Source organism: Hypanus sabinus, chromosome 23 (assembly GCF_030144855.1).
Source record: "Hypanus sabinus isolate sHypSab1 chromosome 23, sHypSab1.hap1, whole genome shotgun sequence".
Taxonomy (NCBI): Eukaryota; Metazoa; Chordata; class Chondrichthyes; order Myliobatiformes; family Dasyatidae; genus Hypanus; species Hypanus sabinus.
The window spans coordinates 53,159,252-53,179,476 of NC_082728.1; the positions used below are offsets into that span (position 1 = coordinate 53,159,252).

The window sequence follows — 20,225 nt, forward strand, 5'->3', positions numbered from 1 at the left end:
CTCAACCCTCAACAGTACTTAAACAGGAGTACTTATTGTTCAGGGGAACAGCCACAGGGGTACTCTCTAGTATCTGACTCTTCCCCTTTCCCCTCCTGACTGCAATCCACTTATCTGTCTCCTGTGGCCCTCATGTGACCACCTGCCTATAACTCCTTTCTATCACCTCCTTGCTCTCCCTGTCTAGACGAAGGTTTTCCAGCTGCAGCTCCAGTTCCCTTAGGAGCTGCAATTATGCAATCCCCATAGGAACTCCTTCAATTTATGCAGAAAAACAGCAATGGGCATAAATGATTGAGTTGGCTGGCATTAAGTATGACTATAAATGTGGAGAGATTAAGCAGAGAGCTGAAGGTATATTGCCCATTCCTTCCAAAGTTGGGAGGAAGTTAGTCATAATTATTCTGCATGTTACTAATCATAAGGAGTCTAACTACTTGGGAATTAAACTTTGAACAGAGTTCCAAATCACAAAGCATTTTGACAGAATAAATAGGGAGAAACTACTTACAGAGGCAGAGAACAATTAAGGTGATTGGAAAAAGCTAAAGAAGGCATTAAAATTTTGCTTCTGCAAAAGTGCACTACAAAAGTGTGATCAGTAGTTATTATGAAAAGTGGATAAATACTTGGAGAAAACTTGCAGGGCTACGCAAAGGCAACAGGAGATTGGAACTATGTAGTTCTTTCAAGGTAGCACACTTCTGAAACTATGATCAGAATGGAGGCTTTAATTATTTTTTCACCATAATTTTATGTTCATAATTGTATGTTCTTAATACATCAGGAGCATCAATGCCATTTCCAACTTGATGATCAGCAGTAATTAACAGCTTTCCCCTTGGATTTGTTGCTCACAGGTGCCATGTGTACCTACCTGAGCAATGGGTAGCAGAAGCAGGATAGCCAGAGAACATCAGTGGTGCTGAGAGGTGGAGGCAACTGAACCAGACAGGCCAAAAACTGCTCAAACACAAGAGAGCCTATTATAAACAAGGAGTCATCATGCCTGCTAGCACGTTATTAGTGAACATATTAAAGAATACTGTACTATTACAACAGTGATATGACCAAGTAGGAAATACACTCGTCTTTTTACAGCAAAAAGAGAATCAAGAACTGAAGGGGGGAGAGGCCGAGGCGGGGAGAAGGGGAGAAGAAGAGAAGAACAGAGAGAGAGAGCGATGTCTAAAATGATGCATGTGGCAAATCTCGGGGAACGCTTCTTCTGTCCTAAAAAAACACAAGATAAAACACCTTCCAAGGATTTGCAAAATTGACTGCATATTGGCAATCAGTTTATTGTTGCCACCTGTACCAAGATGCAAAGCTTTGCCTTGCATACCATCCAGATGGATCATTTCACAACAGTACTTTGAGATAACACAAAAGGAAAAGCAATTGACAGAATGTAGTATATGGTGTGGCAGCAACTGTTACAGAGAAAGACTAACAGGTGCAAGGGCCACAAGGTACAGTGAGATAAAGAGTTCATCTTTGTCTTACAATAAGTCCACTCAAATCTTATAAAAGTGGGACAGAGCTGCTCTTTCTCCTCATGGCACGTGTTTTCAAAAAGCTGTACCTTCTGCACGATGGAAGGGGAGAGAAAAATGACCGAGGTAGGAGGGGTCTTTGATTATGATAGCTGGGATAGCAGTGGAATGAACAAAGAAGCAGGTGTGATTAAAAAGGAAGGCTAGAAAACTTAGGCCAGGAGCAGGTGAAGTTGTTTACAGTGGAGGAGGGATGTCAGAGGCAAGTGGTTGATTAGGCAGAGGAGAGTTTATACTTCCTCTACTGATCAAAGCCAAATCAGCAGGGAAGTCTGAATATTTACATTTTTTGATATGAGGGATTTGCAGACTGAAGTAAAAAAAAAGTGATCTATGCTACTTTAATGTGAAGGGAAAATAAAAATCTATTCTACCTGAATGAAGACAAGCGTAAGCTGACATTGCAACAGGAACAAAAAGCATTTCCTGATTCCATACGTTGTGTGCCGTGCCTATAGAAAAAAATGGAAACACTTGTTAAATTAGAGTATTAAAGTAGTAAAGTTGTGTTCAGTTCTGCTATATGTTTTACAAGTTATAGGCAAACACTATATAGGTGGTTATCAGACACGTGCATAGATGACATCTGTATTTAACTAAGTTTTATTTGGTTTTATCTGAGGAACAGTGAATGGGCAAACTAGCAATCTAATGAACAACAGTTAGGCCAACAGCAAGATTCATTCAGCTTCGGAGAATAGCTTTCCCATTTGGAGATTCCTGAGATGAATGCTCGTCCATTGGCCACACACTCACTCAATCAATCAATGCCAGGTTCAAAATTGTGGGCTATATGCTTGTTGTTTTTCAATATGTATAAATATTAACATCAGTAATTCTACCAAATAATCTTCTTACAAAGCCTAATTGTCTCACAAGTTAACTTGGCTTGCTTAAACTCCATTACATGACAGAGGTGTACAAGATATTAAGAGGAATAGACAGAGCCAGCGCCTCTTCCCCAGGGCACCACCACTCAGTACAAAAGGACATAGCTTTAAGGTAAGGGAAGGGAAGTTCAAGGGGGATATTAGAGGAAGGTTTTTCACTCAGAGAGTGGTTGGTGCGTGGAATGCACTGCCTGAGTCAGTGGTGGAGGCAGATACATTAGTGAAGTTTAAGAGACTACTAGACAGGTATATGGAGGAATTTAAGGTGGGGGGGGGGGGGGTTATATGTGAAGCAGGGTTTGAGGGTCGGCACAACACTGTGGGCCAAAGGGCCTGTAATGTGCTGTACTGTTCCATTACTTATTTACATTCTTACAAAGGAAGATGGATTAAGAGTAACTGTCAATGAATTATAAAGATGAAGACTAATTATTTTGCTACTTATGCAATGTCTTCTGACTTCTCCCACACAGATACCTTCAAAATCTCCCAAGGGTCTATTTGTCATTTCTATTTCACTTATTCACTTTTCAGTCACATCAGGTTCCATGTTTATGGGATGACACCCAGCTGTCACTCGCAGCCATCTCTCTGGAGCACTTAGATTATACCACATTGTTATCTGAAATCTAACAGTGCCTGCCAAAAAAATTCCTATAAAATGTGAGTCAGCTGAGGCCTTTGCTCCTTAGAACAAAAAACAGAAGCCTTCATCATTACATAGATGAACTTTTGCAGTAGTAACTGCACTTAAAATGATACTAAAGTGACAGTTAATGTCTTCTTCCGATTCTCATCCAGTAATGTCCATAAAGAAGCAAGATGAGAAACGGGCATTAGGTGTAAAGCCTTCCATAGATGAATGGACCACCTACAGTAGAAGCCTGGAACAATACCACTAAAGAATGTTATGAAAAATTTTGAAGATCATCTGGAAGGACATAAGTACTAAGATCAGTATACTGGAGGAGGACAACATGAACAGCATTTCTACCATTATAAAGCAACACCAACTCTGATGGACAGATTTTGTTATTCAGATGCCTAACTCACATCTCCCCAAACAGATCCTCTTGTCCCAGCTGAAGGTAGGTCAGCGAGTTCCTGGTTGGCAAAGGAAACACTTCAAAGATAACATCAAAATCAGCTTAGAGAAGTTCAATACTGCATCTAATACCTGGGAGGATATTGCTCTCAATAGATACACCTGGAGGAAATCTGTTAAAGAGGGAACTGTTCTAAATGAGAGCAACCTCCGATCTGCCACAGAGAACAAAAGGCAGCAGCGAAAGAAGAGAATGAATGACCAAAAGATCTGACCACTAACCACAGTCAACACTTACTCTTGTCCACACTGTACCAGAAAACATGGATCCCAGATTGACCTCTACAATCAGCTGAGGATCCACCAATTGACAGTCCCTTAGGAGAACATACTCGACTCGAGTGATCACACTACAATGGTTGAATTTTATCTATTAGAAACTTATTTACAGTAAGCTGTGAAGATATTAAAGAGCATTCAGAAAAGATGGACAGCAATGATGCCTGGAATTAAGGTACATGGATACAAAGATGGACTGGAGGAGGTTGGGACTGTTTATTTTGTAAAGGAGGCTAAGAAATTAATTACTATCAGTCCATGACTATTTAATAAAAGTTAATGAGAATTAACAGCAACATGAGGAAAGCCATTTCAAAATAAATTTATGGTTGAAATCTGAAACACATTGCTTGCAGAGCTGGTTCAGGCATATTCCACTGTGGACTTCAAAAAGAATTTGGATAAACATATGGTGGAGCAAAGAATTTCAACACTACAGACATGGGAGTGGAATTCGAGATTTGCTCTGGTACAATCCGCACAGACGTGATAGGCTTAGTGGCCTCATTCTGAGCTGAACTCTTTGTGACTTCGATGCCATGAAGTAACGAGTGTGGTTATAAAAATGGAACTGATACACATATTTTCCAGAGATTTGGTTGTAAAATTATCATCCTGCTACAGAAACAATCCATCTTAAAATATCTTCAGCATATTTCAAGTCCTCTCTAGATTAATGTCTGGGAGCCTCTGAGTAGGTACTGGTTGGCAACTGGCCACTGAGACTAAGTATATACAAAATTTAATCCAACTTGGCTCACTGCACATTGCTTGACAAATACCTTCCAAGTGACATAGATAGTTTTAACCTTGAAAATGCTGATCATCCAAAATACTTCAGCATATACTTAGACAGCAAGCTGTTCTTCAATGATCCCATTACCAAACACCAGTGGGATCATCACTAGAACTGGCATCATTTCAGCAATAGGTCAGAGTTTCTGTTCAAAAATGTTTCAGAATTCAGTATATGAACCTTGTATTGCATTATCAGTGGTATAAACTCTGAACCAATTAGTATGCAACTTTACATAACTAGTACATCCACCCATATGGTTACTTGCACAAATTTAGCTTGTACTCTGATAATGAATCAGAGAGTCTGATGACTTCAGCAGTTCATTCAGTAGAAGATGCAACTGTTTCTTGCTCAGCTTGACTAGGGATGGGCATGAAACATTTAGCTGCAATTCTTGCCCACATCCAAGGGAACTTGCTGCTACCATGAAGAAAGTTAGGGGTAAGGGTATGAGGGGTAGAAATTAGAGACAGAATTGGGCTTTATTTTGTAGGCTTCCATTGCAAATCTGGATGAACTAAAGGAATATATTTTTATTGCAATAAATGCTCTTCCCTTCTTCTCTGCCATTTTCCAAACACTGCAGAATATTCAATACAGAAAACCCAAGATTGCTATCCATTTCCTAACCTTACGGGACCAGCCACAATGTATCAATGTAATTTCCATACTATGCTTTCCCTGCTTGCAAACAAGCATCCTGACTGATGGAACTCTAACCAACTGTGCCGACAATGAATGCACAATGACAGTCTCTGTGCTGCTATGGGAACACTGAGCATTGACAACAGGCACATTAACTTCATTACCCTTCAAATGGAAGTCTCCCAAATCCTTGAGCACAACACGTTTGTAACTCACGCTTTGGCCAGCGGCTATATATAAGGGGCTGATAGCCCCCGGCCCAGCCAAACTTAAGAATTCATGTTTGGGTGGATGCTGCACGATGTGTCCCGTTACAAATCAGTACCCCGAAATAACAAAAAGTACACAATATGCGATTAAATGATTCAGCTTTATAATTCTTACTCTGATATGGTTAGTAAAGAAAACAAAAAAAAGGGGCTCAATCTTATGAAACAGTCTATTGCGCAATGTTGGAGCTCACTGATAAGTTGGTTGCCCACCATCGACCTCCTCTGATCATCGCTGCTCTTTGGACCCTTGCTCCAAGTCCACCCCATCCGAAGGTCTACCAACTCTCTCCATTCGCGTCTTCTCTCCTCATCTCTCCCTGGCAAAAAGACTCTTCCAGACTTACAAGAAAGAACAGCAGCATTCCAAACCCCATTATCTCTAGTCATAACCCAAACACTGCTGCTACAGAGAAACCTTACAGCATGTTACATTTTCAATACCTGTTGTGAACTACCTGTGCAGTGAACAAATGTTAGCATTGATATTTATGCTGTTTACTGATAAATGTAGTGCCCTACCTGCTGTTAAATTCCTGCAATTCACTTTGAAACAATGCACCCTTGTTGAAAACATTAACTTGCATTCTGAGGTCAATGAAAAGTCTGTTCAACAGCTGATATGGCAAGGTGAGAAGTCAATCTTCCCATCTCATTCCACATTCTCAACTCACCAATGCCACAAATTTAGAGGGAGATTGCTCCAGAAATGAAGTTTCAAAATCACAATTGCTCTGTTACCTGACAATTCACTGCAAAAAATATTTGGCAAACAACTTAGATTACTCTTCATAATGCTGCTGCAGTACACATTTAAACAAAATGTCTTGGAAAGCATCCTTAAGACAGCTGAACCTTTACAGAATAAGAACATAAAATACACAGAACCACCCATTTGGCTCCATTTCACTTGCAGTTCAGGTATGAAACTTGCTACTCCACGTAGTAATTGAGGCAAAGAGCATAAAAATGTTTAAAGAGGAGCAAAACAATACAATGCGGACAAAGAGTTAGAAAATTGCTGGTGTGACTAGCAGAAGGCTAAAGGAAGCATAAATGGCAAGATCAATCTGCTGAAATGGACAGTCTGCTTCTGTACTGCAAACAGTATACCTAAATGTTGTTTACTAGTGTGAAAAATTTCACCAATATTTATTTGCTGCCTCTCATGTGCTCTGTTGTAATTTAAGATTTGTACTGTGTGGATTTATTTTTAGATCCTGAGGCAGAAAATATAGTGATTTGATGACAGACGTTTAATTCCCATTTGTTACTATTATCATGTTACAAGCTTTCTAATGCTTGATCCTTAGCTAGAAAGTAGTCATGGGCTTTATACAAATAGATTAATCACCCAACAATGACTGCCCTGTTTATTTTCCTATTATCCATTTTTAACCTGAGGTGCATCCTCAACAAGTCAGGAGAAAAATCCTTTCCCATAAACATTATACTTCAAGCGTAGAAGATACAGAGAACACAGAATGCAACTTATCAGAAGCAAGAACATTAGCACACAAGAGACCCTTTGGCTCAGCCCGAAACGTTGACTATACTTTTTTCCAATAGATACTATCTGGCCTGCTGAGTTTCTCCAGCATTTTCTGTGTGTTGCTTGGATTTCCTGCATTTGCAGATTTTCTCTTATTTGACATGAGAACCCAAGTGAAGCATTCAGCCACCTCTGGCCTGCCACTCTATTCAATTTGATATTGAGTGACAGACACCTCAAATTCACTTGTCCGGTTTTTACTTCACATCCATTTAGACTTTAATTGCCCTTATTGGCCTATTCACATTTCTCACACTTTGATTTTAAAAACACATCTCAATATTGATAACTGTACCCAAGAATAGTTTTTCCAATTCTATTCTACCAAACTCTGAACCAATTAGTATGCAACTTTAAATAACTAGTACATCCACCCATAAGGTTACTTGCATAAATTTAGCTTGTAATCTGATAATGAGTCTGATGACCTCAGCAGTTCATTCAGTAGAAGGTGCAACTGTTTCTTACCCATCTTGACTAGTGGTGGGCAGGAAATACTTAGCTGCAATTTGTGACAAGATCACCTCTCTTACACTCTGTTTGGTTATGCAGTAATTATGGCTCCTTAATGAAGAAAACCTGTCTTAATTTATTCAATATCAATATACGGTATACATGAAATATGACACTACAAAATCTCAGGATCAGTAGCATCTGTGGAGCAAGAAACTAGTAATGAATTCAAATCAAAAAATAAAAACACAAAATACTGGTAGAACTCAGCAGGCCAGACAAGTAGACTTCATCCCTCCCCCCCACTTCTTATCCCCTCTCCACCATCCCATGTTACTTCACTCCTGATGAAGGGTTTCGGCCCGAAACGTCGTCACTACCTCCTCCCATAGATGTTGTCTGGCCTGCTGAGTTCTGCCAGCATTTTGTGTTTTTATTTATTTCCAGCATCTGCAGATTCACTCGTGTGCCAATGAATTCAAATCAATATTTTTTCCTCAAAACTTGTGATGAGAAACAAGCAACCACAAATATGAACTCCGTTTCTCTCTCCAAAGATGCTGCCAGATCCGAATTAGAGTTAAAAAATGTTGGAAATATGAGAAAACAGTGACCCTCCATTATTGTTGCTTAGGGTAAATTGAACAATATGCAATCTCAGAGACAGCCATTAAAAGAGGATAGAAACAGAAAACCTACAGCACAATACAGCCCTTCGGCCCACAAAGTTGTGCCATATATGTCCCTACCTTAGAAATTACTAGGCTTACCCATAGCCCTCTATTTTTCTAAGCTTTTAAGTCTCTTAAAAGATCCTATCGTATCCGCCTCCACCACCATTGCTGGCAGCCCATTCCACACACTCACCACTCTCCGAGTAAAAAAACTCACTCCTGTTATCTCCTCTATACCTACTCCCCAGCACCTTAAACCTGTGTCCTCTTGTGGCAACCATTTCAGCCCTGGGAAAAAGCCTCTGACTATCCACACGATCAATGCCTCTCATCATCTTATATATCTCTATCAAGTCACCTCTCATCCTCTGTCGCTCCAAGCAGAAAAGGCTGAGTTCACTCAACCTATCCTCAAAAGGCATGCTCCCCAATACAGACAATATCCTTGTAAATCTCCTCTGCACCCTTTCTATGGCTTCCACATCCTTTCTGTAGTGAGGCAACCAGAGCTGAGCACAGTACTCCAAGTGGAGTCTGACCAGAGTCCTATTCCGTGGTTGATGAAGGCCAAAACACCATACGCTTTCTTAACCACAGAGTCAACCTGCGCAGCTGCTTTGAGCGTCCTATGGACTTGGACCCCAAGATCATTCTGATCCTCCACACTGCCAAGAGTCCTACCATTAATACTATATTCTGCCATCATATGTGACCTACCAAAATGAACCACTCCACTTATCTTGAACTCCATCTGCCACTTCTCAGTCCAGTTTTGCATCCTATTAATGTCCCGCTGTAACCTCTGACAGCCCTCCACACAATCCACAACACCTCCACCTTTGTGTCATCAGCTTTGTGTTACTAACTCATCCCTCCACTTCCTCATCCAGGTCATTTATAAAAATCACGAAGAGTAAGGGTCCCAGAACAGATCCCTGAGGCACTCCACTGGTGACCAACTTCCAGGCAGAATATGACCCGTCTACAACCACTCTTTGCCTTCTGTGGGCAAGCTAGTTCTGGATCCACAAAGCAATGTCCTCTTGGATCCCATGCCTCCTTACTTTCTCAATAAGCCTTGCATGGGATACCTTATCAAATGCCTTGCTGAAATCCATATACACTACATCTACTGCTCTTTCTTCAATGTATTTAGTCACGTCCTCAAAAAATTCAATCAGGCTCGTAAGGCACGACCTGCCCTTGACAAAGCCATGCTGACTATTCTTAATCATATTATATCTCTCCAAATGTTCCTAAATCCTGCCTCTCAGGATCTTCATCAACTTATCAACCACTGAGGTAAGACTCTGGTCTATAATTTCTTGGACTACCTCTACTCCTCTTCTTGAATAAAGGAACAACATTCGCAACCCTCCAATCCTCCGGAACCTCTCCAGTCCCCATTGATGATGCAAATATCATCGCCAGAGGCTCAGCAATCTCCTCCCTCACCTCCCACAGTAGCCTGGGGTGTATCTCATCCTGTCCTGGCAACTTACCCAACTTGATGCTTTCCAAAAGCTCCAGCACATCCTCTTTCTTAATATCTATATGCTTAAGCTTTTCAGTCTGCTGCAAGTCATCACCAAGATGTATAATCACCAAGAGCCTTTTCCATGGTGAATACTGAAGCAAAGTATTCATTAAGTACCTCTGCTATTTCCTCAAGTTCCATACACACTCTTCCACTGTTACACTTGACAGGTCCCATTCTTTCATGTCTTATCCTCTTGTTCTTCACACACTTGTAGAATGCCTTGGGGTTTTCCTTAATCCTGCCTGCCAAGGCCTTCTCTAGCCCTCCTAATTTCCTTCTTAAGCTCTTTCCTATTAACCTTGTAATCTTCTAGATCTCTAACATCACCTATCTCTCTGAACCTTTTGTAAGTTTTTCTTTTCTTCTTGACTAGATTTATTACAGCCTTTGTACACCATGGTTCCTGTAGCCTACCATAACTTCCCTGTCTCATTGGAACATACCTATACAGAACTCCACACAAATATTCCCTGAACATGTGCCACATTTCTTCTGTACTTTTCCCTGAGAAAGTCTGTTTCCAATTTAAGCTTCCAATTTCCTGCTTGATAGCCTCATAATTCCCCATACTCCAATTGAAAGTTTTTCTAACTTGTCTGTTCCTATCTCTCTCGGATGCTATCATAAAAGAGATAGAATTATGATCACAATCTCCAAAATGCTCTCCCACTGTGAGATCTGACACCTGACCAGGTTCATTTCCCACCAAGTACAAATCAAGTACAGCCTCTCCTCTTGTATGCTTATCTACATTGTTACGTACTCGTGACACATGACAGTGGTGCCCTTGTCATGTGACTGGGGTTGAAGCTGTACTGGTCTTGAGGTGATGGTCTTGTGATGGTGGAATGACGTCATTTTCCCGCCAGTAGAGATCATGTGACGTGTTTTTTTTTACAGGTTATAAAAGGTAGACCCCACCCTGTGAGGAGGGGCAGTTCGTGGCTGGATTTGCCAGGTTGACTTCATGCCACTGTGTGTTTTAAGTGATGACGCAGTTTAGTTGAAGGATGAAGTTTTTATTTAATGCCTAAAGTTTAAGAGGTCATTGCCAGCAGGTTCTTTATGATTCTGCTAGTTCGAGAAATTAGTGGAGAGTGAAGATTGGAAGTTTGGAAGTTAAAGATCGAGGAGAATCGCTTTCTACGGTGAAACGGGGCCGACCTTTATTTGATCCTTATTTGGAAGGATTTCGTTGACTATCTTCGTGTTAATCCCTAGGTTTAACTAGAAAGGATTGAAGGTAGTGGAGAAGGAAAGGTCAGTGCCTTTAAGCCGTTCTGTTTCGTAAATTCTTCGTGGGAAGTTCGACGTCGGGGATCGAAGCAAGCGACGTGAAAGAGAACCTAAATCGTCCTATAAAGTCTCTCCTTTTAAATGGACTGTGAGCATATCGAACTTTTGGCAATACCACTTTTAAGAACTGTTTTTGGAATATCACTTTAAGAACTGTTTTTGGAATATCACTTTAAGAACTGTTTGGGCTGCCGCTCAGCAGCTGTTTCCGGTTACGGTAGTGTTTGTTTACTTTTGGGGGGGGGGGGGGGTTTGTTTCCTGTGTTTAATAAACCAGTTGTTTGTTATAAGAAACCCTTGCCGAACTCATATTTATTGTTGCCTGAATACGTAACAACATATTGTGTCAAGAAACCTTCCTGAACAGACCTAACAAACGCCACCCCATCTGAAACCCTTGCTCTAGAGAGCTGCCAATTGATATTTGGGAAATTAAAATCTCCCATCATGACAACTCCATTATTCCACATTTCCAGGATCTGTTTCCCTATCTGCTCCTCGATATCCCTGTTACTATTGGGCAGACTATAAAAAAAACACCCAGTAAAGTTATTGACCCCTTCCTGTTCCTAATCTCCACTCACAGAGACTCCGTAGACAATCCTTCCATGGCATTCACCTTTTCTGCAGCCGTGACACTATCTCTGATCAACAGTGCCACGCCCCCACCTCTTTTGCCTCCCTCCCTGTCCTTTCTGAAACATCTGAAACCCGGCAGCCGACAGTTGAAGTAACTTCTGAAGTACCTAAAACCCGGCATTTGAAGTATCTGACTTGTGTACCACCATCAGGGCACTCGATGCAACATTACTGTATTGGAATCTTTTTGAAGGGAGCAAGATTTTGTGGATAGATGATGACCGTTATTCCAAAGTTGTTTTTTATATATAAGTATCCCAATGCTTATCTGTTCTAAAGCATTACCTCATTAAAAGGGGACTGGTCCTTGAAAAAGCATGCAACTACATTATAGGATGGTGCCAGCAGAAAAGAAACAATTGAAGTTAGTGTGAGCGCTGAAGGGTAGTGTAGGGAACTAGGAAAATAATTGCCTGTGTAGTGGGGGATTATTGTGCAGCTTGAATACAAACAATCACCTGTTCGATGAGTTTGATGATGCTGATGCTTTCTTCCTGGTGAAAGAAAATGGAGCACGGCAGGCTGTTCAAGAGGCCAGATAACTGCAGCGGGGAAAGTTCCTCAGAATCAAAGGAAACATTTGCACTGGTGGCATAGCCAAAGGTCTCCCAAGAACAGCGGGATGGGTAGAGTGGATCCATAGCAACACTGCAATAAATAAGGAATCAAAAATCATAGATGGACATTAAATGTTTTAGGACTGCCCAGTTTATTCTCCTTAAATCTGCAACACTGTAATTCACCACTGCCTGACATTCAGTAACAAATCACAGCCATGATAGAGCACCTCTTAGCTTTCTTCTCTCCCCTCATGGCTGGTACCTGTTAAATGACCCAGTTCACAGCACTGCTAAAGGAAGAACATTAAAGAACACCACAAATCCCCCATTTCACCCTTTCTGTAACTGTTACCTGTAGAATCTCCCTGCATGTTGTCCAAGATTTAAATATTTCTCCCAATCATCAGCTATTTGTTAGATACTTGAAGACTGATGGCAAGATACTAATCTGCCATTTTGTACATCCCTGCTGTAAATTTCCAACATTTCAGCATTATCTTATATTACCCAAATTACCCCATGTAAAAAAAAATCAGGAAAATAGACCAATAAATTTTCTATTTTTTTTAAATTGGCCTCCAGGTGGGTTAGGAATTTTCACTTCTTACCAAGCCCACATTTGTATAGACCATGATTTATATGCTGGTTTGCCATAACTGAATCAAACTGTCCGAACACTGCTCAGCTGCAACTATACTTGCAACCATTCAATGGTTCAATTTTCCTAATCAATTTTTCCTTATTCCATTCTTCATTGTTTACAAATGCAAACCACAATAATCACCGTGTGAAAAGAGAGCAATTTGTCAGCTCAGAAACAAACACTGATCCATTCGACTTTCAAAGGAGACAGTCTGGGTGCTCTCAATGTTGGTGTCACTGTTCACCATGGTCAAGCATACAGAGCCAGCTCCACTCAGTTTGAAGTACTACTGCTTCAAAATCAAAAGCTGTGGAGCAAGACTCAACCTTCACTGAACTCAACCTAGCATCTGAGGTGCCAACTTTTGCACAAAACCAGAGGTCAGAATTGTTTGTTCACTTGGGTACAGGCCAACATTTGTTCAGAACTCTAATTTTTTTTTTGAGGCCTTGCTGACTGAGTCCTATTGTTTGTAGCCAAATGTTCAATTACTACTTCATAAAAATCAAACAATCTTTCAAGATAACCCTAAAAAGTAGACAATGCTAAGAGTGAGAAAAGTTCCCTGTGGCCATTTCCATCCTTCCACATTTGAGTTCTGCAGCACTTGCTAGAATACATAAAAGAATACTATAAATCCACTTTTACATCAGCACAATGGACACAGGAATCAGTAAATCCCCATTGATTCCTGCCCAGTACTGGATTTTCTGCATCCTATTGTACAATCTCTGATTGGTTTCCAAATGCATGGTGAATAGAATCCTTACCCAATGTCACTCTGCAGAAAAAGACAGTTGTTTCGAAAGTTAGCAGAGCTTCCCAGGCAGCAAATCACCTCCCCATACTCTTGCATGATTTTCATCATCTCGCACATTGCTGGGGGGAAAAAAGCTTACATGTAACAAAAACTTTCAAGGAATTACACAAACAGCAGTTTCCTGCATACTACAATCATAATGACCACAATGCAATCAAACTTCTTGCACTCTTTCATAGAACTTCCAAAGTTTGGATCCTTCACCTGCCTTTCAGCAACCAATCTGCACTTTGCTGAAAAATTAAGCTTAAAAAGGTTTCGCATTCCTTTCTTCACCTTATTACGCTTGGTGGAGTGAGGAACTGCAAGCTTTGACCTTTTACCAATATAAAAAATAGCTACCGAGTTTAAAGGCAGATGACTTTCATGAAAAATAAGGAAGAAAACACAGTGTTACACCATCACTGGACCAGGTTTCTTGAGTACTGCTGAATCACATTTGTACTGCGCCTAGTCTTACAGACTTATGAAAATCTTGTTGCTTACATGACAAATACTAAGATCTTAGAAACTGATGAGTCTAAAACCAAAGCAAAATTAATTACTCTGTGGTCTTATATTGGTTCTAAAAGAACTATCCAATTAGACCTCTACCTCTTCAAACAGTTACAGCATGCTCTTTTGAAAACCACTATTCAAACTGAATCAACACCCTCAAGGCAATACCTCATTATAATTCACAGTACATAAAAAAAATTCCTCCCTAGATTTTGGCAATTCAGTTATATCAGTGCCCTTCAACTAACAGGTCAGAATAGAGTCATCTGATAATATATTATTACTGCAGCTACAAGTATACAGCCAATGGTCACTTACTGTCCTGCGTGCAGTCTGTAAACAGAGGGACCAGTAAAGGCACATTATCAATGTTCTGGAGATGTGGTCGAACTTGGTGGATTCCTCGTGGCAGTTTAGCCTAAAAGTAAGGTAGTGTTTAATTTACTTTGCTGCAAAAGAAAAATAAAAAAATGGCATATACTGATTGCACTGGAGCTATCAAAGGAATGGTTTCAAATGAAAGCTAATAAATACACCCATCAACTCCCTAATTATATTTAATTCGGCTGGGCATTGCTTCTGCGGAGCATTTTACTTTATTAAAGGCTGCAATAAAGGTATTTTTCTGTCATTATTAAAACTGTGTTATATGAATTGATTAAAAATTGTTTGCTTGGAACTCTCTGAACTTATGGTGTTTAAGAAATGATGTACAAAGGTTACAGATTCATCACTGCTTCACGAACTTGTAAACATCGCAGTTTTACATTTTTTCCAGCCATTACATCTATGGCATAAAGGGTTCAAAGCAAAATTTCAGTTTATATAATGAAACTACTCTCCACAAATTCAGCACAGATCCACCACCAAGCCTCCAACTTACCCGATTATGATCTTCCAGAAAGCTGGGCACATCACTGTCCGTTGGCTGGAAGCTAATGAGGTCAGAGTGTCTCTCTTCTTCCATTAGTAATGCTCCCTCTGCATCATCCTTTGAATCTATGCAGTTACAAAGATCAATGGCTATAGTAAGATACAGTAAGGATTAATGCCTCCACTGGCTTGAAGGAATAGACCGAAGGCTGTGTTCTCAGCACAGGTTGTTGTGTTGTCTTCCTTATCCAGTAAGAAAAAATATATTGGCTCTAAGTAGCTCATATCCACAATATTAAAGGCTGTAGGGATTTAGCAGTCTGTTGGAGTCAAACAGCTGTTACTCTTTAGCTGTTATGCATAAATTTACAATGAAAATTAATGATAAAAAGCATTCAAAGACAAAAACATTAAATACTTGTTTGGACTGCTCTCTAACACTTAACTTGGTTACCTACAAGAGAATGATAGAAGGGGTGCAGAGATTGGGGGAGGCATATACACCTGCATCAATGTACAATACACAGTTGCAACTCATGCACCAGATTTTACAGTAGAAATCACATTCTGCACATATTACACTGATCACATTTTCCCACAAACTTCAGCAGAAAGTATTAAAAGATTGCCTACCCTGAAGGTTATCATGTAGAGAGCCAGCATGGCTTGGGCTTGACTGTGGGATTTCGGAACCAGAGCATCCACCATATGGTAGCAGAGAAATATGACAATTCCAGCCTGTTTCTAAACCCATCTTTTCTGCAAATACCTGGCCAAACAACAGATTATTATAAACTAAGCAAGTGGTCATCTGCACTGCTTTATACTAGAAGATAGTTACGAAGGTAAGCACAGTTTAAATCATCTGGATGTTTTCTTCCTTCCCCCACAAGCAAAACAAATTTATGCATTCAAGTAAAATTATATCACATCGTTAAATAAAGAAACAAAGGTTAAATATGCACTTAGTGATTTTCATCATTAGGACATCCAAGTCAAAGAACTTTACAATCACTTACAGACACTGAAGTTTTAACTTGCCTCTCAAATTTCGGAGTTACACCACGTGGAAAAAAGGCAGCATAGTATATATGTCTAATTTTGGGAGAGCAAGTTTAGAAAAGAAACCTGGAGAACTTTGTATTCTCAGATTAATGCAAAGGGATCTTCTCCTTGACAAAGAAACTGAAGTTAGTTTAATTCCCCACATTAAAATTATCTTTTTCAGCAGTCACTTCAGATTACATATTCTAATTCTGGATATGAACATTCAACAAAAGTATTGAAATCTTCCACAGCAAACTGACACAAAAAAAGTGAAAGTTGTATTACTAAGTGCAGGATTTAAAGGTTCTGACACAGTACACTAACACCCTTCATACAGGACTGGAAAGGAAGTTTCCAGCAAGCCAGAATAAGAAGTGGGAGTACAAGCGATTGGTGATAAGTGAGACAAAATGAGGAGGAAAGATGTGAGAAGCTGTAAGGGACAGGTGAAAGACAAAGGCTGAAGAAGGAATCTAAATGATGAGGACGGCGAACCTTGGAATAAAGGGAAGGAGGTGGCGAACCAAGGGGAAGTAAGTGATAAAAACACAAAATGCTGGCAGAACTCAGCAGGCCAGACAGCATCTATGGGAGGAGATAGTTACGGGAAGGTCACGAAGACAACAGGATAACTAGAATGGGAATGCAGAGAGAAAAAGGATTGGGGGGGGGCTTTAAAAACAGAGGGGAGTGAAAGTTAAGAGAAATTGAGGTTCATGCCATCTGGCTGGAGGCTAACCACACAAATGAGATACTGCCCCTGACCTTGTAAGTTCCTTCAGCATTTTTTATTACACTGGATGACTGCTTCTTCCCCCCCCCCCCCCCACCCCAATCTGTAAGTAAAGAACTTTTTTTTTTAAAATACACAGCCTTGGAGAGTTTAGTGCATTTTGTAGAACACAACACAGTCAAAATGCACACAGAAGTAAATATATACTGTAGTCGGCAGAATACTGAGTGTTGTCGCAACACTCATCAGGCAAGAAATGTTCCACAATAAACATGGTGGAAAGGCTTTGGAAAGTCAGAGATAAATAACTCATGACATGACATCACAATCTCTGACCTGGTCCAGCTATCATACATGATTGATCCAGTTTTCAATCAGAGCAGTAGCGATAGGAGATTCGATAGTCAGGGGGACATATAGGAGGTTCTGTGGAAGAGATTGAGAATCCCAGATAGTCTGTTGCCTCCCTGGTGCCAGGGTCCGCAATATCTCGGATCGAGTTCTCAGTATTCTCAAGAGGGAGGGTGAGCAGCTGGATGTCGTTGTCCATGTAGGGACCAATGACGTGGGTAGGAAGAGTGAGGAAGTCCTGAAAGGTGAGTTTAGGGAGCTAGGTGCCAAGTTAAAGGACAGGACCTCCAGGATAGCAATCTCAGGATTGCTACCAGTGCCACGTGCAGTTGGGTTTAGAAATAATAAGATAGTGCAGATCAACACGTGGCTGAAGACATGGTGCAGGAGGGAGGGAGTCAGATTTATAGATAATTGGGCAGTTTTCCAGGGAAGGTGGGACTTGTTCTGGCAGGACGGTTTACATCTGAACTGAAGGGGGACAAATATTCTTGCAGGTACGTTTCCTACAGAGGCTCCAGAGGATTTAAACGAGTTACAAGGGGGGAGGAGAACCAGAGTGTAGGAACAGATGTATGGGAGAAGGAAGAAAAAGACAGTAAAGTTCTTTGTACTGTTAGAGATAAACAGAGAAGAGGTGGTAGAGAATTTCTTAAATGCATTTATTTTAATGCTAGGAGCATTGTAAGAAAGGTGGATGAGCTTAGAGCACGGATTGATACCTGGAAATATGATGTTGTAGCTATTAGTGACACATGGTTGCAGGAGGGGTGTGATTGGCAACTAAATATTCCTGGATTTCGTTGCTTCAGGTGTGATAGAATCGGAGAGACAAGAGGGGGAGGTGTTGTGTTGCTTGCCAGAGAAAAAATATTACAGCAGTGCTCTAGCAGGATAGATTAGAGGGCTTGTCTAGGGAGACTATTTGGGTGGAATTGAAGAATGGGAAAGGTGTAGTAACGCTTAAAGGGGTGTATTATAGACCACCTAATGGGGAGTGAGAATTGGAGGAGCAAATTTTCAAGGAGATAGCAGATATTTGTAGTAAGCACAGGGTTGTGATTGTGGGAGATTTTAATTTTCCACACATAGACTGGGAAGCCCATTCTGTAAAAAGGGATGGATGGTTTGGAGTTTGTAAAATGTGTGCAGGATAGTTTTTTGCAGCAATACATAAAGGTACCAACTAGAGAAGGGGCAGTGTTGCATCTTCCGTTACGGAATGAAATAGGTCTGGTGACGGAGGTATGTGTTGGGGAGCACTTCAGGTCCAGTGATCACAATGCCATTAGTTTCATTATAATTATGGAGAAGAATAGGACTGAAGCCAGGGTTGAGATTTTTGATTGAAGAAAGGCCAACTTTGAGGAGATGTGAAAGGATTTGGAAGGAGTGGATTTGGGACAATTTATTTTATGGGAAGGATGTAATAGAGAAATGGAGGTCATTTAAAGGTGAAATTTTGAGGGTACAGAATCTTTATGTTCCTGTTAGATTGAAAGGAAAGATTAAAAGTTTGAGTGAGTCATGGTTTTCAAGGGATACTGGAAACTTGGTTAGGAAAAACAGATATCTACAATAAATATAGGCAGTATGGAGTAAATGAGGTGCTCGAGGAATATAAAGAATGTAAGAAGAATCTTAAGAAAGAAATTAGAAAAGCTAAAAGAAGATACGAGGTTGCTTTAGCAAGTAAGGTGAAAATAAATCCGAAGGGTTTCTACAGTTATATTAATAGCAAAAGGAGAGTGAGGGATAAAATTGGTCCCTTAGAGAATCAGAGTGGACAGCGATATGTGGAGCCGAAAGAGATGGGTGAGATTTTGAACAATTTCTTTTCTTCTGCATTCACTAAGGAGAAGGATATTGCATTGTGTAAGGTAAGGGAAACAAGTACGGAATTTATGGAATCTATGACGATTGAAGAAGAGGAAGTACTGGTGCTTTTAAGGAATATAAAAGTGGATAAATCTCCAGATCCTGACAGGATATTCCCTAGGACCTTGAGGGAAGTTAGTATGGAAATAGCAGGGGCTCTGAAAGAAATATTTCAAATGTCATTAGAAATGGGGATGGTGCCGGAGGATTGACGTATTGCTCATGTGGTTCCATTGTTTAAAAAGGGTTCTAAGAGTAAACCTAGCAATTATAGGCCTGTCAGTTTGACATCAGTGCTGGGTAAATTAATGGAAAGTATTCTTAGAGATGGTATATATAATTACCTGGATAGACAGGGTCTGATTAGGAACCGTCAACTTGGATTTGTGCGTGGAAGGTCATGTTTGACAAATCTTATTGAATTTTTTGAAGATATTATGAGGAAAGTTGATGAGGGTAAAGCAGTGGATGTTGTCTGTATGGACTTCAGTAAGGCCTTTGACAAGGTTCTGCACGGAAAGTTAGTTAGGAAGGTTCAATCGTTAGGTATTAACATTGAAGTAGTAAAATGGATTCAACAGTGGCTGGATGGGAGATGCCAGAGAGTAGTGGTGGATAACTGTTTGTCAGGTTGGAGGCTGGTGACTAGTGGTGTGCCTCAGGGATCTGTACTGGGTCCAATTTGTTTGCCATATACATTAATGATCTGGATGACGGGGTGGTAAATTGGATTAGTAAGAATGCAGATGATACTAAGGTAGGTGGCGTTGTGGATAATGAAGTAGGTTTTCAAAGTTTGCAGAGAGATTTAGGCCAGTTAGAAGAGTGGGCTGAATGATGGCAGATGGAATTTAATGCTGATAAGTCTGAGGTGCTACATTTTGGTAGGAATAATCCAAATAGGATATACATGGTAAGTGGTAGGGCACTGAAGAATGCAAAAGAACAGAGTGATCTAGGAATAATGGTGCATAGTTCCCTGAAGGTGGAATCTCATGTAGATAGGGTGGTGAAGAAAGCTTTTGGTATGTTGGCCTTTATAAATCAGAGCATTGAGTATAGGAGTTGGGATGTAATGTTAAAATTGTACAAGGCATTATTAAGGCCGAATTTGGAGTATTGCGT

At 40.4% G+C, this 20,225-nt stretch overlaps 1 protein-coding gene across 6 annotated transcripts in view; it reads right to left on the minus strand.

Annotated features, from left to right (window-relative positions):
* tmem94 (transmembrane protein 94) overlaps positions 1-20,225 on the minus strand; it is a 197,888-nt gene that overhangs the window by 78,766 nt on the left and 98,897 nt on the right. For all 6 annotated transcript variants that reach the window (XM_059948880.1, XM_059948881.1, XM_059948878.1 and 3 more), the window contains 7 exons: positions 15,725-15,860; positions 15,102-15,217; positions 14,537-14,636; positions 13,671-13,779; positions 12,156-12,345; positions 1,931-2,008; positions 878-963 (listed from right to left, as the gene is read on the minus strand). In XM_059948880.1, the coding sequence (XP_059804863.1) occupies positions 878-963; positions 1,931-2,008; positions 12,156-12,345; positions 13,671-13,779; positions 14,537-14,636; positions 15,102-15,217; positions 15,725-15,860 (815 nt within the window). The remainder of the gene's footprint in view (positions 1-877; positions 964-1,930; positions 2,009-12,155; positions 12,346-13,670; positions 13,780-14,536; positions 14,637-15,101; positions 15,218-15,724; positions 15,861-20,225) is intronic.